The following is a 26348-nucleotide window of genomic DNA, read 5'->3' on the forward strand; positions in this document are numbered from 1 at the left end:
AATTTTGCAGAGAAATTGCTAAATCACTGCTCCCATGACAGGTTTCTGAAAGGCCAGAGGAAGATGGAGTATTGAATAGAAAATTGGAAGAAGTGAAAGAAAACAGGAAGGCAGAACTTCTGGAAGGAAGTATGAAGAGTAATTTTTGGCCAGGTAGATGACAAGAATTTGACAGGGAGAAATGGTTTTAAAGAACAGTGTGCATGTGCATGTGTAGATGGAGAAAGGCAGGATAGAAGGAAGATGGAGGGACATTTTTCAGAGGGAGCTGAAACCATGGTGACTGGATCCTGAGTGCTCCATATCAGGAGTGATATTTAAGGACAGCTTCAAGAGACACTGATCCAAAGAATCCAGCTGTGTGGTTTGCAGGTAGATTCTCTTATTAAAACACCAAACCAAACCAACAAGAGAAACCAAAAATCCGAAACCCACAAACAAAAACCAGCCCCACAACAAACTAAAAACTTAAAAACATCCAAACCCAATATTGATGCTGTGTACCATTCAAAGCATGTCAAGTGAGCCTGACAGAAAAATATTTTAATAGCCTGCTGCTCTTGTGCTGATTGATTACAGCAACAGATCAAAGATAAGCATTCTGTCAAGAATCATTAATATCTGTCAGCCAGTAGTAGCTATACAATATCAAAAATTCAAGCTATTTAAAAGCATTCTAGCCTTGCCTTGTGCCTAAGACCTGTAAATGAATATTCATGGTAGCACACACAGCTAATAAATGGTTCTTCACATCACATAGCTTTCAAAAGGTAAGCATGCAGGTTATTACCACAATTTAGGTGCTAAAATAAGTTCCTGCATTTTTACTTCTTTATCCTTCGACAACTTCAGTGCTTGTAAATTATATCAAATATATTTACCACAATTGTTTGCCCATATCTTACTGCTTATCTCCAATGAGCTGTAAGATCTTCTTGCCTCCATCAGGGGTAGGGAAGAATTTAAGAAGCTCTGGAAGATTTAAGATGCTTCTTAGGTGATTCTGTATATGGCAGAGAATTACAGAAGGCAAGTTCTTCAGCACTTTAACAAGGAAAAGATAACTGCAAAAACTCTTCTGGAAATCCTCTGATTTTGTGAAAGTTATCCATGATCTACAAGAATTATCGGGGAATGGTTCCTTGGACTACTTTGGGACTGCTGCAGGATTATCTGGATCAGTGTTGTGTCAGCAGAGAGTGTGGATCTGGGGAGACTTTTCATTTTAGAATTCAAAGATCAGGATTTAAGTTCAGGGGAGCCATTATTTTCATGCTATGTGCCCCAGGTCACGTTGATGAACAGTTTACTCTCAGATTTGACTCCTGATGATGTGTTAGGGCTTACTTAAACTGAGATTTTGGCTACTTTTACCAGTTGCCACAGCCACCGTATGTCCCTGTGATTCCAAAGACTTTGTTGATGTACACATGTAAAATCACCTAAGCCAATCTTAGAAATTACCTTTTTCCTAGGATCTTTGGGAATGCTAGGATAGTAAGTGTTCTCAACCTACTGTGGCTGGCCAAGAATCCCTGAGCAAGCCTGCCAGAAAATGCATTACTTTGTGGGGAGGTGAGAGCAGAGAAGTCTGTGTTTATGGCCAGAGATATCTGCCTCTTCAATTCTAATCAATTATTTCATGGTTAAAAGACTCTAAGGATGTGGAAAAGTTGGGATCATACCCCTGCTGTCTTTGTGGAGACTGCTTTTACTAACAGTAAAAGCCCTTTTCCTCTACTTTCTCTCAAACTGCCCAGTCACCTTTAGGTGAAGGACCTCTACAGGAAAATGGAAGACGTGAGTTCAGGTCTCTTCTCCTGTGCTAATGTTTGAAACATAGGCCTGTTGTATCCCAGATGTACACTGATTGCAGGGGAGTGTAGTTGAAGTCTTCCCTAAATCATTCTTCCCTAAGCAAGTAAAAGCTTTGTGTGCCTAAGTATTGGATGAGGTTTGTAGCTGCAAATTACTGTCAGAGGTATTTCATTACCTTTGAGAGTCCTCTCTACTTTCTGTTGGCCAGCTTCAGCTTTTTAGCATCTGCAAATGCCATTCTTGTGTGCCTCACTGGTGTAGGCACTGCACAAGCAGAATAGTTCTCTAAAAAGGTCCCAGTGGGATATTACTACATCATTATTTTTGACTGTATATGTTTGTATATGTGCAAATATATTTGCATTTTGTAATGACTTGTTAACAAACTCAGCAAACCACAAAATGCAGCTACCTGACATTTTTTAGATGTCAGATGATTTCCATGTATTGTTTACTTTAAAAAGAATTTAGCAGTATCTCTTACAAAACAGCATCTCCCCCTGAATATAATGATAAATATAATCCTCTTTAGAAGTGAGGTGTGGGACTCCCAGCTGTATGCATGTTTACTGCTGCTTTTAGTCCTGCTGAGTTTTAATAAAACAACAGACTCAGCCTGGAAGAGAAGTATCTTCAACTGGAGCCACAGGAACAGTAACAAATACCTATTTCAGAAAGTTAGGCTGTAAGCCTTTTCACCACTCAAGGGGAAAGTATTCCTCTCCCATGCCTCCATACATGGTTTCTCATTAGAAATGCAAACAGTTGTTCCAGTTATTTTTTGATAAGCCATATGTGTCTTCACTAGCCTGTCATTTCACTTGTCAGTAAAGCAGCCTCCCCTAGAGAGTCCACTGTCTATGAGCTATTCCTATTTCATGTTCCTGTACATACTGTGTGCACCAATTGATTTTGGTCTGCAAGCACACCTGTGATTAGTGTGTGGGAGGAGCATGACTCAGACCTAGTCATTCCAGTGACAATTATTCTTTAACCACTTCAAATTAGTCTTCATCTGTAAATGTCATCTTTATCTCTGACCTTGTTGGTTTACTCAACATAATTCAAAACTTCGTTATTTTTGTATTTTGAGCACCATTAAATATTTGTAACTGTTTAATGATACCAGAAAAGGGAAGGTTAGGGAACAGTTTGTCTTTAGGTTTGTTTGGGAAGTGTTTGAAAACTCTGCATGGAATATAATCACATAACTTGTTTGTACTCATTGCACCCAGAAGTAAAAGTTGTTCACGTGCAAGATGGGATTGGCAGGTTACTCACTGTGAGCTGAAGAGCATCTTGCAGTGTTGATGTGGTTATTGAAGTAGCAACACCCCAGGAGTCTGGCTTACCAAGGTTATTGCATCAGAAGCTTCAGACTGAGCTGCAGTGAAGCAAAGCAGACAGGTACAGCACAATCCAGTTAAGTGCAATAGCTTTAGGGGCTTAATTTCACAGTAAAGTTGATCTGAACTGAGAATTAATTGTTGTCCTTATGTCCAGTATCCATTCATCCTGTCAGATGCAGCCATTCTCTTAACGCTTGCTGGCTGGTCTGTCAACTGAACAGACTTGACGGCTCCTCAGTGATTACCACAAGCACTTAAGTCACGGGTGGTTTCGAAGTGTGACCGCTTGGGGCAAAGTCAGCTTGAAGGGTGCTGGTAAGTGTAAGCCAGGTGAGCTACTGGAGACTCAGGCTTTCAGTTAAACACTTCCTGTTGGTTGCAGGATTCTGTTTACTAATTTTTGGTCTGGAGACAATACAGTTAATCCAGAGAAGTTACTTCTGTCTGGAATCTGTGAGACGAGGGTTATGCAATTTTTACATCAGCTGGCTGGATGAGGCCAGCACTCTACCACCCACCTCTGGTTCACTTCACAATGAAACCATAGTACCTCCCTCCCACTCTGCTTTTATATTGGGGTAATTTATAGGCATTAAAATTTTACCTTTTCTTTTGTTCTCAAGGAAGACAAAACCTAAAAAAAGACTGTGCTGTACTTGCTACATAGGCAGCAAAAGCTTTTCTAAGTAATTGGATGAAAGTTAGTGGTCAAAGAGAAATGCATTTTCTTGGTATTTCTCCTAACTGTGTCCATCATAGGCATACGTGCTCACACCTGTGGAGTAGTGTTTAAAGCCCATGTTTATGTGCATAGCTGAGTAGAGTTTTTAAACCTAATGAGAAGTGAGAACACTGCAGGCTCAGGGGAGGCACTGGGTCCTTCCTCCTTGTGGTCTCACTGATGGATTCAGATCTGAATGTACTCAGTAAGAAATGCATCTAGCTATCAACTTCCCACATAGGTGCTCTGGTGGAAGCAGAGGGAAGCTATCTGAATCCAATTATCATTTGTAACAAAGAATTACTCCAAAGACTACACTCGAATGTAAGATACCTTAATTAAATGAGGTTGGAGCAATGACCAAAGGAACCAGACTGGATAACGTTGCTTGGACATTGCAAGTGACTTTAGCCATCAAACTCTTGTGTTGCAACAGTCATGGGGGCAAGTTTGATTCAGAATTCCACATGCACTAGTGCTGGATCATGGCTTTGGTGTGCAAAATTCAGATCCAGTTCTGGAATCTCAAAGGCCACAGATTGGTTACTGCAAAATAAGGCTCAGTAATTGCCAACAGAACAGGCCTGAGACAGCAGTACAAAGCCCAGCAGAACATGTGTCAGCATTGTAGGAAAAGGATTAGAAAGTTTGGATAACAGATGATCTCCTTGAGTCTCCCTAGCTTTCCCTCCTGCAAGGCCTTGCAGACAGGATCATACAAATCACAGAGGAAATATAGTGAACAGAGGAACCATAAAAACTGTGTAGGTAAGCAGTTTCACACGAAAAGAGACCTTTTTCTAGTTGTGGTTTGTTAGGTTTGGGTTTTTTTTGGTATGCGTAGCTCTACTTCAGTAATAGATTTTAAAAAGAGGAGAGTTGGCTTCTAATTGGGGCAAACCATTTCAGATAAATTGAGGGTAGATTAAAAAGAACTTCAAAGCAAAAGCCTTCACATTGGTGCAAATGAGTAAAAATCTAGAAGCAGTATCTGGAGATTTAATTTTAACCAAGTAATTGAAAATGGCCATGCATTACTCTGTATAAACTGTAGAAGAAAAATGATGCCCTTAAATGGCTCAGTTGTCATTTAAATGGTGATCTGTTCATTAGTGCTGGGAAATGAAATGGAAATCTATTTCAATTTTCTAGACAATTTAAATTTTATTGTCCATAAAATTCTACAAAACAGTAAAAGAGTGTCCTTTCCCACAAATTGCGGAGGATTTAATCAGATTTGGCGTTTTATTAATTCTCATCATGGTAAAACCTGTTAGTGAATATATTGAGCTGAAATCATCCCGTGTTGATAAAAGTATTCAATTGGTGAGTCTGGACTGGTATGTTTGGAACAAAGATAGTTTTTGCAGCTGCAGTGGAGTCTATGGCTACCATTAAATCCCCCTCTGGATGACTGTTAGCACCTTTCAGTGTAAATAAACTAAACTGTAGCTGTCAAAACAAATGAATTATGAGATTTGTGAATCAGAATTCTCTACCATTTTACTTGTTTAGACACTTCTTAATTTGTCAAAATCCAGATTTTACAGTGTTAATTAGTGGGATTTTGTTAATTTAGTCAGGTGCTGCTGTGCAGAGGCAGGAGCCTTGGCCCTGGAGGCAATAGCTACCCCTCTTCCTTTGTATGGACTGGCAGGGTGCCCTTCATCCTCTCTTTTCGTAAGCAGGCTCTTGGATTCAAGATACAGCCTTTCATAGAGAGCTGAGTGGTGTTGGCCCTTCAGTTTAGAGAGAGCTGTTTGAGTTGGAGAGCTTTCTTGCAGGGCTGATGCTGAAGTTTGTTTTATTGGCATTTATTCACTTTGGCTCTGATCATCTCTGATCAGTTTTGGTCTGTGTGTTTTCCCATGCTGTTTATCTCAGCCTAAACATGCTGAAGGCAAAAGCAAAACCTGTTAGAGAGTTGTGCTGCGCAGGATGCCTGGCCTTGTGAAATTCTTGTGAGCCAAAACACCTGTGATTGCTGCTGCCAGCTGCGTGGGTGCTACCAGATCAAATCAGTTTCGAAGCATCCTAAGGGATGGTTCCTAAGGAAGCATCCTAAGGGAGTTCAGCATCCTTGGAGGGTTTGGTTGTTTACCAACACTTTCTTGTCTTCTTCCATATTAAGCCTCAAACTGGCAAAATTGCAAGTTGATAACAGGAGGTTATATGTCTGTGCTACTGAAGTAGCAGTATGCTTTTATTTTGTAGAGTTAGGAAGGGGTGTGAGGAGAGAAGCAGTGGGAGCTGTTTTTGGTGTTTATTCCATAGCTGTTCTTAACTCTTCCTTTTCTGCCCTTACACACTGCAGACAGCCTATTTTAAGGTGCACAGATGTTTCTACTACTCTAGTCTTTCGTAGTTGCTTAAGTGGCTTCTTGGAGCAGCTGTTCCCTTGTTTACGTCACTGACTTTCATTTCATTGCAGTTCTTGGGTTTTTTTGTGACAGGCAGATGAAAAAAGATTATATGTCTGATGCTCTGTTGTTTAGCCTTTGTCAACTGTGTCCTCACTGGTGTCCTGTCCTTTTGTAGGGGAGACATTTCCATTGTAGCTGGAGCCCAGTGTAGTCCTTCTGTGTCCCAATTTTGTTGTCAGCAGGGTGAATTTAGCAAATGTGATGATGAGAGTGAGAAGATTTGCAGTAGGATTTGACTAAGACTTTAATAAAATTTGCCTGTGGTCTCTCATCTTTCATCCTAGAAGTCAAGTGGTTCTGCCACATAGCTTGATGCACGTGTCCCTCACGGCCTATTTAGGCTTTCTGCTTTGCTCTTTGCCGTTGGATTGATTTTCAAACTCGCTCAATTGATAGTAGTATGCCAGTTCTTTGATCTTTGCCATTGCTACTGCCTTGTTTCTGAGGTGCAAATTACAAACTAGTGGAATGGAGAAGGGAGGGGGAGCAGTGTATTGTTTTAGTCCAGGAGAATAGGGAGCTGTGGGAAGAGCAGGATCTAACATGTCCCCCATGGGACAACATGGGGGAGAACTCCTCTGGGAATTTACTTTTGTTTAAAAAAATGTCTTTTTCCCCAGTTGTGAAATTGAGGAATTGGTGTACATGCTCAGATGATAGTAGCAATTGTAATTTGTTTTCTACCGCGTGAAAATTTTATGTAAATATATTGTGAAAATTAATGAAGTGTTAATATTAATTGACCTAATAGATTATGGCTAAGTTGTTTACATTTGTTTCTTACCAGCTAAATGAACTGATATCTCTATGCATTGTATTAGTAAAAAACAAAAGGTAGATGAAAGATTACAAATAGGAAACTTTATAGTACACAAAGCTTCTTAAGAAAATTAAGCAAATTAAGCAAATTAAGCAAAAAATTAAGGAAATTAAGCAATTCTGCTTCTGTCTTGATAGAAAATGGGGCAGCCTATTTAAATTCTGTACTTATTTTAGAAGGTTATGTAGATACTTGATCAGTAGATCTTACTTTAGATGCTTTGATTTCAAGTTGCAAGACTACAAATAACAATTCTATCAAAACTAATTCTGTAAACAGTTCATTGATAGATACCTGTTCAGTTTGGTATTTGCTTGCAGATTGTAATTAACAGTTCAGCTTTTTCCTTTTTAACTGCATGCTCTCCACCCATAAGAAGCATAATTACCATTAATCAAGACTTCTAATCTCAACCAATTATAAGCTCTTACATTGTTCTAATTGCACATTTATAAATAATGTGGTTTTCTTATATAATTATGATATGATACAAACAATTATTAATTTCTGCTTTTATTTTTATCTGATCAATGTTAATTCTGTGTGACCTCACAGTGTGTTATTTGAAAAATGCCTTTGAGACATGCAATTTTTTTGGTTAATTTATGATTGTGTTTCATATTCAGTGAGAAGTAATATAGTGCAACAGATTTTCAAGGCTGTGATTTCTCACAGCCATCTATGAATTGAATAATTTGTTGTAAACTCGGAACTTGTTGATGAAACAGAAGTGCAATTATACATTTAAATCATCTGCTATTTGTAAATCCAGGTGCTTGCTCTTTGAATAGTATTTAGGTTAGCACAGTATGTAAAAGGAGTTTGTTTTGGCTTTTTAATTGTTAAGTGGAACTTATATCCAGAATTCCTGGATCAGCTTTCCAGAAAGTTAAGATGAAGGCAGTTTGGTTTCAGAAAGCTCTGCATGCCTTTGGGGCAAGATGTAAGAGGCTGTTCATTAGTTGATGTTGGTCTCACTTGTTGCTGTGTAGTTCTTATGCACACGTTTTGTATGCGAGGGCTTTGCATGAGTGCATTTTGAACAAATCATCATCAATCTGATGATTCATCTCAGGAACCACATGCAGCACTTAAATCTGTAATTGGGGTAATTGTAAACCTCTCATTCTTACAGATAGAAATTCTTCCTCTTATAATTCTAAAATCAGATCCCAGATCTTTTACTCTGGTAGCTGAGACCCGCACTGACTTGTATTTATGTCTCTATTCTTACTTGTTACATCATTAAAAGTAGCAGATGATTTGGTGACCTTTCCAACCTGTGTCTGACCTTCAAGATTCACTTGTGCGGGTAAATTGCTATTGAAATTACTGTGCTTTTATCTTTGACATTATTTAAACACTAGTTTAAATGGGGTAACATAGACTACATTGTAAATGGGTAGCCACATTGTTGGGGACAATGTGTTTTTATCTATTGTCGGATAAGAATATTAATGTTGGGGGCGGGCTCTATCTTTTCTGAGACATCTTGACATGCATGGAGACAAGATGTTGGGGATTTTGCTCTGTCATAAACAGCCCAGCTTTCTTCCTGTAGTAGACTGTGTGTTTCTGAAATCATTCTGGGGCTGCAGTCTACTGCAGTGGGTTCATTTCATTATTCCTTTGAAAAGAAGGAAAGGCATACAGCCAGCTATTTCCATGCAGAAGAGTTTAATGTTTAATATGCTAATGTATCTACCCAATATTAGGCTGCAAAAATCCTTGACTTTAATGTGTCTTTAATAGTAATAAAATGGTTAGCTAATGATATTAGGGATTGTAAGTTTGGGAATTTTTTAAAAGTGAAAAATTAATCTAGGCAGAAATAATTTTTCTTGCCAAGATAATTGTCATACTAGAGCTGCAGTTTGCTGTGGAAATTGCTTGCCTCACAATAATCAAAATGGAGAAACCGAATTTTTTTCTTTAGGCTTCTTGTAGATGAAAACTAATGGGACAGAGTGGTGACTCGCTTTTACCTTTGCTGGCATAGAGCTGTACATGCCAAGGTACTGAGCCCTCAGGTCTCATTGTTTGCCAGAGAGTTCTATGGACACAAGTACGGTTGCCCAGAAATCTACAGACAAGAATGTGCTTGTGACCCTCTTCCTAATCTGTCACTTATTTCAGTACTGTGGTGGCTGGGAGAAGAACAATGTCTATGGATGCCTGCTACTGCCATGCGTGCTACTGCATGGTCCTGTAGGGTTGTGTTTGCATCTGCATAACAGAGAGCAAACTAGGACTTAGTTAGGGAAAGGTAATGCTGTTCTAATACAAAATACTCGTGTACTAGGGAGCTGTTATAGTAAATCTGTTTTTTAAAGCATTTTATTGTTCTTCCCTACTCATTGCATCAGACTTCCTGGTATGGTTTTGCTCAGGCACAAGTTAAAGTGTTTCTGGTCACTGTATCCCTATTCATACCCTCCACTTTTCTTTAAACTGAGTCTGCACATTTTTCTCTATATTTCTATACCCATTTGTACAGAGAGGTAGTTGGAAAAGGGGAGAGCTGTTCTCTATAAAAACTCATAAAAAGAAACGAAGTCATGCACATCAAGAAGGAATTCTGCAGAGAATCAGCTGTGTAAAGGCCTTGAGCAAATCTAAATTTAAATTGCATCTCTTGATGATCAGGGGAAAGACAGTCCTCTAAGTTTCTTTTGCACAAAATCAAAGGTTTTTCGTTGGTCATAGAACCCTAAAACATCTTAGTTGCCTTAAGGATATCTGCCTATAACACTGACCTGAATAAATAGCTGCATTCTCAAGGAAAGGAATGGGATGAAGACTTTTTTTTTTTATAGGTGGTGAGGGAGGAAATAAACAGCAAAAAGGGGTATTTCGATAAGGAAAAATACTCTCTTCTCAGTTATTTATTTTTATCTTGAGTGGATGATACTGATAATCTAGTACATGTTTTGGGGGACAGGAAATGATAAAGAGGAAGAACTTACTCAGCAATCCAGAGCACTTACTGGTGGTTATCATCGCATCTGCAGCTGGACTGTTCTGCCTCTACAGCCAGCCTGTCACATATCACTGACCAGATTCACAACACAGGAAAGCTCCCATTGAGGCTTCCTGTCCATCCCCATTGTTCAGGGCTGGATTGGCTGGAAGACCCTCAGCCCCAGCCTCTGCAAGATATCAAAACATGACCACTGAGGCTGCCACCAGCCTGCTGTTCTGTCTTGGGCTTCAGCAGGCGGATCTTCTCAAATTTTGTGTGTTTTCACTCGCTTCTCTCTACACTTGGAAACACTGCCTTTTTTTCTTTCTTATGTTTATTCTTAAACCTATCTTGATGAACCATCTGGCTTCATAACTGTGTTGGATGAAGTCGGAAGGACTGTGCAGTGGTCTGCCTCTGAGGGCTCTAGCTCTTGCCTCAGGCCTTGCTGTTCTTTTGCCTGAAGAATATAAAACATAATGTGAGCTTTTATATACTATTAAACTTGCATCTATAAATTACTGACCCATAGTAGCTGTTTAATACATATTCCATCTTCTGCTTTGATGCATTGTTGTTGTCACTCTGAGGTGGGTAATGATGACTCAGCTTACTACTATGATAATGCACTTAAAGCTTAGAGATCTGTCACTGATGGCATTTCAACACAAGTGCTATAAACCAGAGATGAAAATTTAAAGTATTTGCTGTCAAGCTATTTGTCTTAAAATTCTTCTGTCTTCTGTTGTTGTTTCATAAGGTTTTGGGTACTACTGAATTGTTTTATGGACAAAGACAATTAGTTGTGTTTCAGGAACTCCATGATGCAGGACCTGACCTCCCAAAAGTTGTTGTTGGTCCTCAATTTGTAGTGCTGAAGGTGACCTATAAAATGCTTGTGCTTGTTAGGCCTTCCTAACACAGCACTGATATTGCATGCATTTTTATGGGCCTGGCATTTACAGTCATAAAGCACAGTGGAACACAGACTGATCATCATCACTAATTGTGTATTATTTCTATGGTTTTTCTTCTTTTTCACAGCCCTTCTGTATGCCACCATTTTTGGTAATGTGACAACCATATTTCAGCAAATGTATGCTAATACAAATAGATATCATGAGATGCTGAACAGTGTCCGGGACTTTCTAAAGCTCTACCAGGTCCCTAAAGGACTGAGTGAACGTGTGATGGATTACATCGTTTCCACCTGGTCAATGTCCAGAGGAATAGATACTGAAAAGGTAAGTAAATTAAACTGCGAGGAAAGAAGTCACATCCTGAAAGTATTCCATTAAAATAAACAGGAGGTACTGTCTTAGTAAAGAAGACAAATATTCTTTAAATAGTTCTAAGTAGTAGCTTCCTTTAATTTTAAACTTTCAAATAGAGTATTTCAGCTATTCTGTCATACTGACATATGCTAGTGGTAAAAGTATGTGTGTTTTGCTAGTGATATGGCATGAAATTGTATAAAAATTATGAAGAAAAAAGCTTGGCTTTCAGTAAATAAGGATGATAACTAAATAACAAGTTCCAGATTGTAACACAATCTCACAGTTTCTCCAGATGAGATTTTTTTGTATTATTTCTGTGTGAGGTTGTTTGCAGCTCTGTGGGCCTGAAAACAAAGTAATTTTTTTTTGTCTTTGTAGAATTTGAATGTAACATTTTGTGTGCAGATTAAAGATATTAATGAAAGCTGGAAGTATTTAATAATGTATTATTTGAAATCTACCTTATGTGAGGCAAATGTTATCATTTTAATTCATTGAATTTACAAGTAACTTCCTATTGTGTCTTAAAATGACAAATGGCCTTTCACCAGAACAAATGTACAAAAGCAACTACTTGCCTCTTTTGTATTAGTTTCCAGCTTTTATGGAGATAGATACTGTTTTTCTTCTGCTTGTAAAGAGATGTGATTGTGCGGTGGATCATTCAAGAAATTATGCCAATGCTCTGGTCACTAGCCTTCTGGTTGGCAACTTAATTTAGTATTCTAAACTGTAGATGATGCAGTTAAAGAGCAAATAGTGTCATTTCTGTATAGCTGTTAAAGCGTCATTATGAAGGAGTAGAACAGATGTGGCCTTGCACTGGGCTGTCTGGAGACCAAGAGGTACAGTGGGTACTGTTTGCTTTCCTAAATATCTTCAGCTTGTCTGCCATTTTTAGATCCCAGACCATAATTCTGTAAGCACTGTCTCTCATACTAGCTATCAGAAAGAAATGGTACTTTAGTGCTGGATAGTACTGGTTAGAAGGTCTGTGGGATTATGGATTTGAAGTACATACATTTTGGGGAAGATGGAGAGACAACATCTGAGGATACACAGTGTAGTGAGTGCTGCTGCTTTCATTCACCCCCCATTACAAGTTACTGTCATCATTTTAACAAAGCAACAAGAAAAAATTGCTATGTAAAACATGGGGTTTTTTTAGCTTATGTTTAAAGTTCGTTCCTGACTTCCTCTGGTAAGGAGAGAAATGCTCTAAGAATGAACTTGGAGACAGCAGAGTAACCAAACCGAGCACGACAATTCTCACTGTAGCCTTTGATAATTATCTTAATAAACAGGGAAAAAGTCTCCAGTTGTCAGGACACCAAAGAGCCTAATTCAGTGTTGTTTTCAATAACTAGTGTGTTCATAGCTGAACTGCCACTGGTGATGACTGGGAAACCAAGAACCAACTTTCATCTGCATAGCAAAAGCTAGCAGGTGTAAGGCTGACTAATGGCTCTGCCAATCCATAAACTCCCAGGCCTGAGCTCTGTTGGTTTGATGCCTGTGTTTTGGATAAGAGCATAATGTTAAATACTCTCTTACATATTCTGGTTTCTACTACAGCAACCCTTTTTGTGTGGTATATTTAAGTAACTGCAATGGGTGTATGTAATTCCAGTAGTAAAATTTGGAAAGAATCTGCCAGTACAGAATGTTTTTGTTGCCAGAGTAAACAAGATAATTTAAAAGACAGTTATGGCTGTTACCTGTGTTCCATGTTAAATGTTGGTCTTGTTGCCCCAGCCCACTTCTGTGAGCCTGGAAAACTGAGAATTGGGGTGTTCAGCTGCTGCTCTGTATGGGGCAGCCAAAAAAGATCATCACTTAAGTGCTATAGAAATATAACTTTTTGGAAGTAATATCTGTAATAACAGGTCTGCTTGGAGGTGGGCCAAAGATAATGATATTGGTGTTAGAGTCATTTGCCTTTGGAGTACCAGGCATAATATCTGGAACCAGTGCCATGAATTATGAGGTTGGTTCTCTGCTCAAATCTTGCACAGAGCCCCACTGTAAGGTGCAAACATAGCCGTAGTGCTTCCTGTGTTACCTTTATGTTTTCCAGAGTATTTGCATTGAGGCAATGCTGCTGCTTCTTCTCTTCTCTTACCATCTAGGAAAATGTGTGAGAGTAACTCTGAAGCTCAACCAGAATGTTCCTTAATTGGATGGAATAGTTACTGGTGAAAAAATTAAAAAAGAGGCAGACTTGGACTACTCAATGTTTTTCTCAAATAGTACATCCTGGATGTAGTTCATCACAAACTATCCTCCAAAGCTTTTTGTCATCTCCAAACTCTGTTCATGTTGCGTATTTCCAGTGGTTTTGCCAGGAACTTTTAATCTGTACATGCAGTAGTAATTTTGTATTCTTTCCACTCTGCTGTCTGTATTATATTAAAAAGCTTTAGAAATGGCCCTGCCTGGTACCCGCTGTGCTAAGCATCAGTTTGTGTTCTCTTAGGAGCACACATCATGAATTGCCGTGAGGAACATTGCATTTGGAAGATCAGCTTGCCCAACACAGCATCATACCTTAAAGTCCCTTTCTGGCGTAAACGAAAAACTTGTTAGTGCCACTGAGGGGTAAATTTGAATACCTGCAGTTCTCAATATTATGAGTTAATTAAGCTTTAAATAACTTTTTGTTTGTTTGTTTGTTGAAGAGATGTGCGATCACGCTTCTCCTTTACACAATATTCTATGATTTGGAGCATATAATTTGAGCAGGCTTTTAATGGAATCTGCCTATCAAAAAAGTGACCTACCCTCTAGAAACAATCCTTCAGGAAGCTTTTCTTCAACACTTTCTGTACTGCTGTGCCCTCAGTTTTATTGTCTAAAAAGCTGAGGCCTTCTGGTAATTCAATATCCAGCGCAGCACGTTGCTAAGATGAAAAAAGTATTTTCCTTCAGGTATTATAAAATAGACTAAGTTAGCATTGTGGCTTATGTGTGTAAATAAAAGAAAAATAAATGTACAGACTGAGATTAGAAATTTTAAAAGAAGGAGGAAAGTAGTTCTTAAATCTTGTAATTGCTAGTAAACTAGCAATAATAGGCACATAAAAACCATGCACAGGAATTGATTGATTTCCTTCTCAGGTTTTGCAGATATGCCCTAAGGACATGAGAGCAGATATCTGTGTGCATCTTAACCGCAAAGTCTTCAAGGAGCACCCAGCCTTCAGGCTGGCAAGCGATGGGTGCCTGCGAGCGCTTGCGATGGAATTTCAGACAGTGCACTGTGCTCCAGGAGACCTGATCTACCACGCTGGAGAGAGCGTCGACAGCCTTTGCTTTGTGGTTTCAGGGTCTTTGGAAGTAATCCAGGATGATGAAGTTGTTGCTATATTGGGTGAGTTTCACAGCTGATAATATGCATTTGTGCACAAATACGGATGTGCGGAGCATTTTTATAACCTCTTCTTCTCATTCTTTAAAAAGCTTCAGTCAAGTTATCTTTACCACAGCCTGGAGAGGTGTATTTTATTGTCCTTCCTGTTCCACACAGGTAAATAGGAAGGGCAATCATCTTATCTCTAGATTGCTTTAACCCTGTTTCCTCTCAATGGAAACTCTACTTGAGCATTGGCATCTTGGTCATTCTTGGAGTTCTTCCTGTCTCGACACATCTCTTTTTGTCAGAAATTCCATTTAGGACTCAGAAAACTTTTTTTTTAAAATGCCTGTCTTCCCTGCCTCCCTCTCACCCCACCCCCTGTTAATAATCCACTTTTTATGGAAATTTTCCAATTAGATTTATTTAGATCTCATGTTAAAATAATATTTATCCATTTTAAAGTCTAAGTAATTTAAAAATTTAGAGCTGATTTGTGTAAACTTGGAATGGCAGCTTTGTGTTGAGGCATTAAAAAGATGTGAATTAAAAATAGTGATGTGAACAACATTCTGAGGCAAAGCTAAGAGAAGAGTGGGATAATCCAATACATGTAGGTAAATTGTGGCTGGAGCACTGAGGAGGTTGTACTTATCATTTGATTCTGTCAGACCCTTTGGTAATAAGGTAAATTCTCATGGTGGCTTAATCCAGTACCTGTCACTCGTAGCAACCAAGAAAAAGAGAAGAAAAAAGCTTGGTAATCTTACTTTTTCTGAACACATACACCCAACTGTCCCAAGAGGAATGTCTACTGAAAAATGAGGGAGCTAATAAATATCCTGAGTTCGATTTTTCTCTATTTCTGAACATATATAGTAAAAGGTGAATTTAGTGTCCTGGGGAATCAAGTTGATAATATTTTGTGCCATATAAGAAGCTAAAAAGGTGAAAAGTTGGAGGATAACTGATTCTCTTTTGTTCTGGAATTACCTGTGCTGTTCAGTGCTGTATGATACTAGCAACTTCTGCTTGTCTAAGTTGCACATCAAGAACTTTTACCATGTTGAACTCTCATGAATTAACATGGCAAATGCAGAACAAATTAAAACCTCTCAGTTTGCGTCCCCTAAAGCCACCACCTGGGTTCACTGCAAGAAGAAAACCTCAAAACGTCTTGCTGCTCCATTTGAGTATAAATAAAAAGCACTGAGACAGAATTTTTAAAATATCCTTTAAAGATAACAATGGTCTCCTCATCTTTACTGGTAACTTCTGCATTCTATCATAACACTCACTTTAGAAAACAGCCTAGATTGCTTGAGAAACCTAATCTCTGCTGTTGCAGAGTGATAGCTACAAATAAATGGGGCTGATCCCTTGGTATCTGGATAAATAGAAGTATTTTGTTGCTACTGCTCTCCTGGGATGATAACTATTGATCCTTTTCCCTCCACAACTAATTTTTTTTTATTTTTCATTTGGAGTCAGTTCTCTGGCACTCACAAAAGTTGATGAACTCTGCCATTTTCTATGTGAATATTGTAAGTGAAGAGAAAAGTAAAATGAAGTGGAATCTCTTTGTGATTCTGTGAGATTTCATTTTGGATGTACCTCAATTTTTGTGTTTCTGTTTCTGGACTAAAGAATCCCTTTCCCTCCACATGTGTGTCTACCTTCCCCCTGCAGGCTGTGAAGTCTTCTGTTGAAGATTTCTCTATCCTGATAAGAAATTATGTGTTTAACTAAGTTTTTCACTATTCTAAATCAGTTGGACTTTCTTCTCCTTTCACATTGTACAATTTAAGCACCACATTACTGAAGGATGCTGCAGGAGATGGGCCAGGGTTTCCTACCTAACTTCTTTGTACTCAGTTTTCTTATCTGTAGATTAACAATGTTTGGGGGGGGTGGTTGTTGTTGTTATTTTTGTTTTTTAATTTCATATTTAGCTAAGCTTGTCAAGCTCTTGATGAAAGTATACCAGATAAAACAAGGTACTACAAGGGAAAAAAAAGTGAATTGTACAAGAAATGTGATTGTTGCTGATCACTCAGCCAGAACAGCCTAGTTTTGTTATCAGGCACAACTAAACATAGCTATGAACATTAGGCATGTAACAGCAAACCATGTGAGCATTTCTATAGAGTAATTTTAGTTAACAGGGATGTTGGAGAGACTATAATCTTCTTTCAGGCATTCTTGAAACAAAGATGAAAAAAAGTAAATGCACAAACGATTCAAGGTGAATTATTTGCTCAACTTTAGCTGTCATGTAATAAAGCAGTCTTCACAGTTTGCAATGTAGCCTGTATCTTCCTTACAAGAGAGAAATTAATTGCATCCCTAAATTAGTCTGTGTGACTGCTGTACAGCATTACATAAACAAAAGGCAGACTACACTTAATCCATTAAGGATCCAATTCATATGAAACATTTTCAAGTTCTGAAACATTTAACCTTGCAGACTAGCACATAAAAGTATATTGTGTAGCCCTGGAGTGTATTGTGTACACTTCCATGATATCCATCCAGATCGGTTCCCTGTAATACCACAGAGACAGGTATGTTCTCAGTTCAGGCTTATGTTCTTAAAACAAAGCACTGTCTTTGATTGACTTAGATTAATATGAGTACTGAGTTGGAAGAAATTGCACATCGGCCAGTAGTGAAATGTGCTCTTTTTGAGTGTGTCTCCTAATATTGCCTTCACCATTATTTTGATTTAAATACAAACACAAAAATAAATCAATTAAAAAAACCCCAAACAAACCTTTGAAATGCTTGCAGTAAAAATTTAAAGACTTCGAAGCATTTTGTATAACTTTGATTTGTTACGATGAAAGACATATTTTTTTTTGAATTCTCTGCAAAATTTCTGCTAAAATACAGAGACTACCAGTGTCCATGCAATGCAGTCTTTGGATTTGATGTGTCAAAGAAACAAAACCTTTTAAGCCAGGTGATGGATTTATTTGTGATTCATTCTAATACAAATGGATTAGAAAAATAAGACCTAGCAAGAAAAGCCACTGTATTACCATGTTTTGCTATATTAACATGTAAGTGTGAGGGTGGGATTATGTAAAAGGGAAGTTTAGCTAGTGGGAAGCTGCTTGGATGAAATATAACTCTGGTTTTCCATTCTTCCCTGTTCTTCCCATTTACACAATTGTTACTGCATAGGATGAAGTGCTGACGTACACTCAGCATTTTGTGGAAGACAGAGACAATCACATAGTCCCTGCCCCTGAAGAGAACTGAGTGAAGCACAGGTCGTGCAGGACTTCCATTAAGAGACTGTTTTCAACTTGGCTTTGCTTTTAACTTTTCTAAGTCCTCCCATTTGGCCTGATGCTGCTTTATCCACTTGAGACTGACAGGATCTCTTTGAACTACTCTTATTTAAAGACTTACCCATTTATCCAAATGTCGTTAGAGAAAATAGGGGGTTTTTTGCTGTTAAAAACAATCAAGCATTTATGTGTACTTCATTTGGCAGCTCTAGTTTCTCTGCTTTGGAGCAGACATTTCAGGCTGAGCCACTGATCATCTGAAAACCTGACCTTATTGCAGGTCTTTGAAAAGTTAAAATCTACTTATGCTGAGGAGATTGGCTACGTTTTAATTTATCAAATAACTAATTTATCAAATATTCCTCCTGAATTAATTGTGCCCCAGGCACAGAACATAAAGTCTGACTGAACCTTTCTTTGGAATATGTGGGGAAAAGGGATTGTAGTAGAAGTGTGAAATAAGCCTACATGGCTAGTTGTTTTTTCTTTATTTAAGCAAGTTTGAAGACCTAAACTGTCTTTCATTGCACTTTTTATGTTTTTGTACACTGTGAAGGTATGTGTTTCATTAGTGAAATGTGACAATGTAGGTTGTTTGGAACTGTGGTAAACAAGAAGCTGGCGTTAGAAGTCCAACTGAGCAGATATGTGGGGATAAGAGGGCACTTCCCTCACCCTCCAGCCATTTAATCTGAACCTTTTTAATCTCTCCTCATCATTGCTAGAGGAAGTGCTAGTTCTTGTGTTATATCTCCAATTGCATGTGTGCTTAGATAATTTCATGAAAATTGTAGCAAAAGTATCCTTTTGTAAGTATTTTCTGGAAACACAAAGAAGGACTGGATATAAGGCCTCGTTAGTTTGTGTGAATGCACAAATATCTGAATGACTTAGAAAACCATTTTTGACCTTTCTAGGAAATAATCAATTCTGGGTTAGATATGACTGACATAATAGTACTCCAAGATTGAGCAGAAAAATCCCTTTTCTCTAGGAAATCTGAAGGAAGCAAGTTATTTTGGGACCCAAATTGGTTCCAACCCTTTTTGCCTGTAATAGGGGTAATCTTTGAATTTTATGAAAACATTCCAGAAAAAGGCTAGAGAAAGGAAGAAGAAGACCCTTGACAGTTAGAGTGACAGACTGTTTTTTTCTAGATAGTGGTAGGAAAAACAATGTCTTGTCCTTAAATTTTCTGACTGCTGCAACAAAGATGGTGAAGGGCCTTGAGGGGAAGGAGTATGAGGAATGGCTGAGATCACTTGGTCTATTCAGTCTAGGGAAGAGAAGACTGAGGGGAGACCTCATGGCAGTCACAACTTCCTCATGAGGGGAAGAGGAGGGTCAGGCACTGATGTCTTCTCTGTGGTGACCAGTGACAGGACCCAAGGGAATGGTCTGAAATTGTGTCAGGGAAGGTTTAGGTTGGATATTAGAAAAAGGGTCTTCACCCAGAGGGTGGTTGGGCACTGGAACAGGCTCCCCAGGGAAGTGGTCAGAGCACCAAGCCTGACAGAGTTCAAGAAGCACTTGGATGATACTCTCGGGCACCTGGTGTGACTCTTGGGGAGGGTCCTATGCAGGGCTAAGGATTGGACTCGATGCTCCTTGTGGGTCCCTTCCAACTCAGCATACTCTGTGATTCTGTGATTTGTCATTTAATGACTCCTAGATGGCCTGACTGTACAGCAGATCTTTACTTATATGAATTGTTCAAAGCTGCTGAGTGGTCTTGATACTTCTTACAAGGGAGCCTTGTGTGTTTGGATGGTAAGACTGCAGGTTAGTTTAGTGGACTTGATTAAACACAGGGAGCTTTAAACCTTTATTTAACAACTAAAAACCAAAGCCTTGAAAACCACAGTGATCTTCAGACCTGAGCACTGGATGAGAAAAATAACATTTACTAGAAGGTTTAGTTAAAAAGGAAAAACAAAAACCCCACACAAAACAGTTTATCCCATGTTACATCCCAGTTGTTCTGCATTTATATTCTTGATATCTTTATGTGACCTAAAAACTTTCAAAAGAATAAACTTTTTTTCTTGACTGTTGGTTTAGCATCATAGAATATCCTGAGTTGGAAGTGACGTATGAGAATTGTAGAGTCCACCTCCTGATTCCACAAAGGGCAAGTAAAGTGAATGAGATAGAAAGGGAAATCAAGTCAGGAATTTGTTGTGAGCCAGGAATATCACTGCTCTCCACAAGGTCAACAGTTTGGTGTTGCTATTCCTTTTGCTGCTATCAAAGTTGAAAGGAAATAACAGAATGTAGATATATAAGTATGAAAGTATGTAGTAACACAATGTCAAGAATGGGAATTTTTGGGGGGGAGTGGAGGCCAGGGAGTGTGCAAAGGATGCACGTAGTTTTACATTAAAGTTCACACATGAACTGAGGAAGTGGAAATATTTATATGACCCTGAAATACAGATCTTTTATTCTTATTTACAAAGCTATAAAGTTGACAAGATTGGAGACTGTGGTTTTAACGTGTAGGAGAGCTTGGTGTGCCATGTTTGGTTTCAGCAGGATATTAAATGCTCCATTTGCTTTGTGTGGAGAAATTCCTGCTGATTTAATTTGATCTAATTGCAGTCTTAAAGAAATGTTATAAGAATAATTGTTTGTTTTCTTCACAATTGCTTTAGCTTACTCATTTAGCCGTAAGCATTTCATTCAGTTGTAGACAAAAGAGGATTGATTAAGATTTTGGTGGGACAGATTTGCATCCAGATAGGACACTGCAAACTGCAAGGGCAACTGCACCGCAGGAGTGGTTTATTTTAGAGTGCAGGAGTACTGCCTGTCTTATACCTTCTCTGTGGAAAGCATTGCATCTTCCACACAGTCATGTGGAGACTGCTTCTCAGCAGACTTGAAGATGTTGGATAAGTGAACTATGCTGAGCCCAGACTGCTATCTTTAGACTGTCTCTAGTACCTGAGCTAACTCAGGTTTCCCTAAACTAAGCTGCTTTGTATACTACCCCATTTTCAAAACTTAATTGTGTATTTTAGGGCCTACTGTTGTTTAATTCCAAGTCTTTGAAAAAGTCCCTTACTTCTCTGCTTCACTTTTCACCTACATTTTCAATGTAGGTACACCTCCCGATGTTAAAAATACCAAGCTACTGTGCTGTTAGGCTTAAGAAATGCAGGATTATGGATGGCATTAGAGTTTTCTGACAGCATCTAATGTCACAACATTGTTTGTGCTATTGAATAAGAATGTAACGTGACCAGCAATGCTTTCAAAAAGGAATGATTGAAATTAAAATCCATCTTTATCCTCAGGAGGTCTATTGTGCTTTTTCTATTTATAGTTTAAAGGCTTGGGGTTTTTTTAGGTTAACTTATAATAGGAGATCGGACAAGTTGCGTGTTTCTATGAAGTGATTCAATGAACATCAACTGAAGGAACAATTTTCAGATTTTGATTTGCCCAATGTGTGTCCAGGCACACTTAGCAAAAGTATTAAAAATGGAGATCCAGCTAAACTTTTTAAAAGACCGTGGCATAAAGAGGTCTACATTAATATAAAATTTTAATTTCATGGTGGATATAGGAGCAGCACTAAAACTTTCATGGAGAAATATATGTTTATTCCAAATGGTGGTTTTGGGCAGAGAGTATTCCTTATTCCTGTGCTCCCGACACCTGGAGTGGGTTGATATCAGAGTTGCCAATTTTAAGACTTCAGCCAGCCATTAGCTGTTCTATGTCTAGCTTCTGATAGAGCATTAAAAGGATGAATCACCAAAGCTCTTGTCCACTGCTCTCTGTAGATGGTCTAAGACTGGGCAGGGTATTGGAGAAACAGATTTTTAAAATACTTGATTAATGACTTGCTGGAATAACTGAGGAAGAGGGGGATTCCCTGTGAATAGAGGCCTCAGTAGTGAACTTACTGGCATGTTTTGTGTTTTATTGTTGAAAATCTATGCAGCTTTGCATGATGTGCTCTTAAGTAGTCTGACATCACCACATGTGGAAAAGTCCCCTTTGGAAGATGGTAGTGTCTGACAGGCTACTGGCAACAGTGATCCATGACACTGTCTGCTGAAATTGAGATGTGGTGGAGATGAGGCTCTCTGTTCCATCATATCTCTTGATATCTCAGACTGTGTCTGGAAGGCTTGCACATCGTGTTCATGTCCATACTCCAACCAGCGGCACGAAGAGCTAAAAATTATAATTTAGCAAAAAAGTCAGCTTCTGGCCGGTGAAGCACTGAATTAATTTTAATTGTTGTTTTGGGTAGGGTTTTGTTTCTGTTTCAGAATTTCGGAGGAGGAAGAATTAAATTGTTTTCACTAAAAAGACAGGTTAAAAATTAATGTAAAACATTTTCATGAAACACTCATTTTTCTTTGTTTTCTTCAAGTTTCAAGTTATAACTTTTTTTCAGAGAATCATAGAATCATAGAATAGATTGGGTTGGAAAAGACCTCCAAGATCATCAAGTCCAACCCCTGATCCAACTCCAATTACTATATCATGGCACTAAGGACCACGTCCAATCTCTTTTTAAAAACCTCCAGGGATGGTGAATCTACCACCTCTCTGAGTAGGCCGTTCCAATGCCTGATAACCCTCTCTGTAAAGAATTTCTTCCTAACATCTAACCTAAACCTCCCCTGGCAGAGCTTGAGCCCATGTTCCCTTGTCCTATTGTTGGTTGCCTGGGAGAAGAGACCAACCCCCGCCTGGCTATAACCTCCCTTCAGGTAGTTGAAGAGAGTGATGAGGTCGCCTCTAAGCCTTCTCTTCTCCAGACTAAACAACCCCAGCTCCCTCAGCCTCTCCTCATAGGACTTGTGCTCAAGTCCCTTCACCAGCCTTGTTGCTCTTCTCTGGACCCGCTCCAGCACCTCAATATCCTTCCTGAACTGAGGGGCCCAGAGCTGAACACAATGCTCAAGGTGTGACCTCACCAATGCAGAGTACAGGGGAAGAATCACTTCCCTGCTCCTGCTGGCCACACTGTTCCTGATCCAGGCCAGGATGCCATTGGCCTTCTTGGCCACCTGGGCACACTGCTGGCTCATGTTCAGCCTCCTGTCGATCAGGACCCCCAAGTCCCTTTCTGCCTGGCTGCTCTCCAGCCACTCTGTCCCCAACCTGTAGCGCTGTAGGGGGTTGTTGTGGCCAAAGTGCAGGACCCGGCACTTGGCCTTGTTGAACTTCATTCCATTGGAGTCAGTCCATCTCTCCAGTCTATCCAGATCCCTCTGCAGAGCCCTCCTGCCTTCCGGCAGGTCGACATTCCCCCCCAACTTGGTGTCATCTGCAAATTTGCAGAAGTATGTTTCTTTAACATTGTTAAATTTATACTGAAGGGGTTGCGAAAAATATTAAATAGAATTAAATATACTATAGATACATACTTTGTGAGGCTTTCAAAATACTTATTTTATATACTTCAGAACATAAAATTTACTATTTAAACTCTTGTGAATCCTTTTTGTCTGAAATACAATAAAATTTTGAGATTTCAATGTAGCTAGAACCTAAAGCCTGTCTCTAAGTAGTCAGAGAAATAACTCAGAGGATAATGCAATTTGATCCTCTCAGATAGGTTTTTTTTTTTGATCAGAGAATTAGCACTGTCCATGCAATGACAACAGAAATTGCGCTGTGTTTTTCCTATTAGTTAACCAATGCAAATATATTCAAATACATTTTTGACCCCAGTTACTTGAGCTGGTAACTTCCATATCACCTGAGTTCATACAAACTGGACATATATTCATAACTTTTTTACAGTAACCATTAAAATGCAAATAAGGATAAATGAATCAGATTCTACTGAAGCCTCCAAGTTTTCTGTGAGTAAGCCTGGTGGGGCCCAATTGACATTTAAAACTCTTCTTCTCATCACATTAAGTCACGTAGTGAAATATAATCTATGCTCTATTCAGAGAGACAAATAAACACTTTAATAATAATAATTATTAATAATAACAATAATAGCAATCTTAGCTGTAAGTAACACATGTTGTTGCTACTCATCTCGAAAATAAATGTTTTTACTTTGTCTGTACAGTAATGTGCTTCAACAGAGAAAATTGATGCAGTTGTACAGTAAAGTGTCTGCAAAATATTGCCAGGCTATGTTTTACAACATAAACAGATACACTGTGTTTCTATTTGTGTACCAGGCAAGTCACTGAAAGTGCAACTTCAGTTTGTTTTATCTGTAACTCTTACTTTGGTTTCTGTGGCATTGATACTCAGACTTTTTTTAAGATCTTATTAGAGGAATAGATTAATTAAAACTCTGGTTAATGAAAAATATTATATTCTCTGCAGTTGGTCATTCACTTCTCATTACATGTCTCAGTTTGCACTTCAGAAATCTTAAGAAAATCCAAAGCAGCAAATCACTTCCATGCATCATCTCCTGCCAGCTGTACTGTGTTGGAGAACCAAACTACAGGCTATTCAGTGGCTGTCAAGTTGTACAATTTATTTGTAGGACACATACTGAATACCTCAATGCCAAAATATCAGTTTTTATTGCCTGACAGATATTTGTTGCCTTAAAACAATGCACCAAGAGGAAAAATTCTTTTTGCTCTAATGCCTCTAATTTCCTTGAATCTTTCTTCTCTTTGTAAAATGGGAAAATTTAAATTGCATGCCTTACTTAGATTAGGAGGAGATGAGGGAAGAGAGGAGAGGGAAGGATTTTCAGTTGAAGCCAAACAGACGTGGTGATCACAGAGGGAATTCGACCCAAGTCTCACATCATTGGCTTTGAACACCGGGGGTAAATACACTGTCCTTAGTGGAATTATGCTTGAATAGAATTGGTAGGAGCCTGTGACATGGACTAAATTCAGATTCTCTGGGGAGGGAGGGAGGAAGGGAAAAAGGAAAAAATCAGGCCAGTTTTTTTTTTGTTTGTTTTTAAATGTCAGCATTTTAACTGAGCAGTCACTTTAAAAAGCAGCATTTTAACTGAGCAGTCACTAGAAAGAGACCTATGCAGAGAGAATCAGTGTTTGCTTTCATAGCAGTTGGTGTCTCCCACTGCTTGGAGGTGGCAAACAAATCCTGAAAGCGCAGGCTGGTGTGGGTGCTCCAGGGAGCTGTGCTGGGAAAGTCATTGTGGCAGCCACTGTGGATCAGTATTACAGATAACATTATTTGCTAACACCTGATTTCCAAGATATGCTTAGTGCTGCATTGCCGCGGTACCATCGAGCAGTGTTTGGTCATTTTAGCTTATCTTTGGATCTGCTGAGACTATGTCAGATCCCAGTTCTGTCATTTAAACATGCAGATGAAGGCAGATTGGGAAGGGACCCGTCCTAGATTCTGGTGTTGGCTGCTGTAACAACAATTACTATTGATTCAAGAATTATTCTAACATGAATATTTTGTCTGATGTACTGAAAACCCATGGATTTGTGTGAATCCCTTCAAAATCCATACTGACCTGGAAGACCTTCAGCATATGAATCTATGACCTCATCTTCTCACCCAGCTGCTATCACACCAAAACTGCACCATGACTTCCAGACATCCAGAATCCAAAAATGGACTAAGTAGGTTATCAGTCAAGCACATATTCTACAAATGAACCAGATTTTTTTGGAGTGGACTATGTTCTGTCTGAGAGCTCTTCAATACTTCCACTTTTTAGGAGTGAAAAAACCAAGGTTTGTGGTATCAAGACAATATAGCTATAATGTGAGAATGTAGTTCTTAAACAAAATCAGCAGAACACCTGACTAAGCAGCAGTAATCACATCTTCATTACTGTGCTGCTTTGAGGAGACAGAGTGAATGTGGCTTGACCTTACGCCTGACTCAGGCTGAATTTACAGTGGTAACAGAGAAATCATCTTTTCACTTATAAGAGAAATAGCAAATTTGATGTGAGAAAGAAATTGGGAAAGAAAAAATATGGAAATAGAAGGTTTTATAAAATAATTCTTCACTATTTAAGAATTTTGTTTCAGGACTTGTTATTATAATTAAAACAAACAAGCAAACATAAAAGGCAGAAAACTATTTGGATTTCAAGTGCATGCTGAGCTGATGGTGAAAAAGGTCCTCAGCCCACAAATTCAGCAGGGAATATAAATGATTGATGGTAAAAGCTTAGATCATCCACTTTAAGTGTGATTGACAGATAATGTTCTTGGCAAACGTCTGGAATTCAGCAAGCTGGGAATGAAAAATGCAAAGTACTGACAAACAAATGCCATCTGCATTTCTCTAGCTTTTTAATCTTTCCTCAGAGGTAAGGTGAAATATATAAAGCCTGGAGTTATATGTAAAAAGAGACTTTTGGCTCAGGTTCCCTAATGCAG

At 38.7% G+C, this 26348-nt stretch overlaps 1 protein-coding gene across 3 annotated transcripts in view; it reads left to right on the forward strand.

Annotated features, from left to right (window-relative positions):
* Nucleotides 1–26348, forward strand: part of KCNH1 (potassium voltage-gated channel subfamily H member 1) — a 185894-nt gene that overhangs the window by 76566 nt on the left and 82980 nt on the right. For all 3 annotated transcript variants that reach the window (XR_001874221.1, XR_001874222.1, XM_017811781.1), the window contains exons 8-9: nucleotides 11138–11337; nucleotides 14488–14740. Coding sequence is in view for 1 of the 3 variants with exons in the window: in XM_017811781.1 (XP_017667270.1) it covers nucleotides 11138–11337; nucleotides 14488–14740 (453 nt within the window). In the remaining 2 variants the exon portion in view is untranslated. The remainder of the gene's footprint in view (nucleotides 1–11137; nucleotides 11338–14487; nucleotides 14741–26348) is intronic.

Source organism: Lepidothrix coronata, unplaced genomic scaffold (genome assembly GCF_001604755.1).
Source record: "Lepidothrix coronata isolate B3197 unplaced genomic scaffold, Lepidothrix_coronata-1.0 Scaffold33, whole genome shotgun sequence".
Lineage (NCBI taxonomy): Eukaryota > Metazoa > Chordata > Aves > Passeriformes > Pipridae > Lepidothrix > Lepidothrix coronata.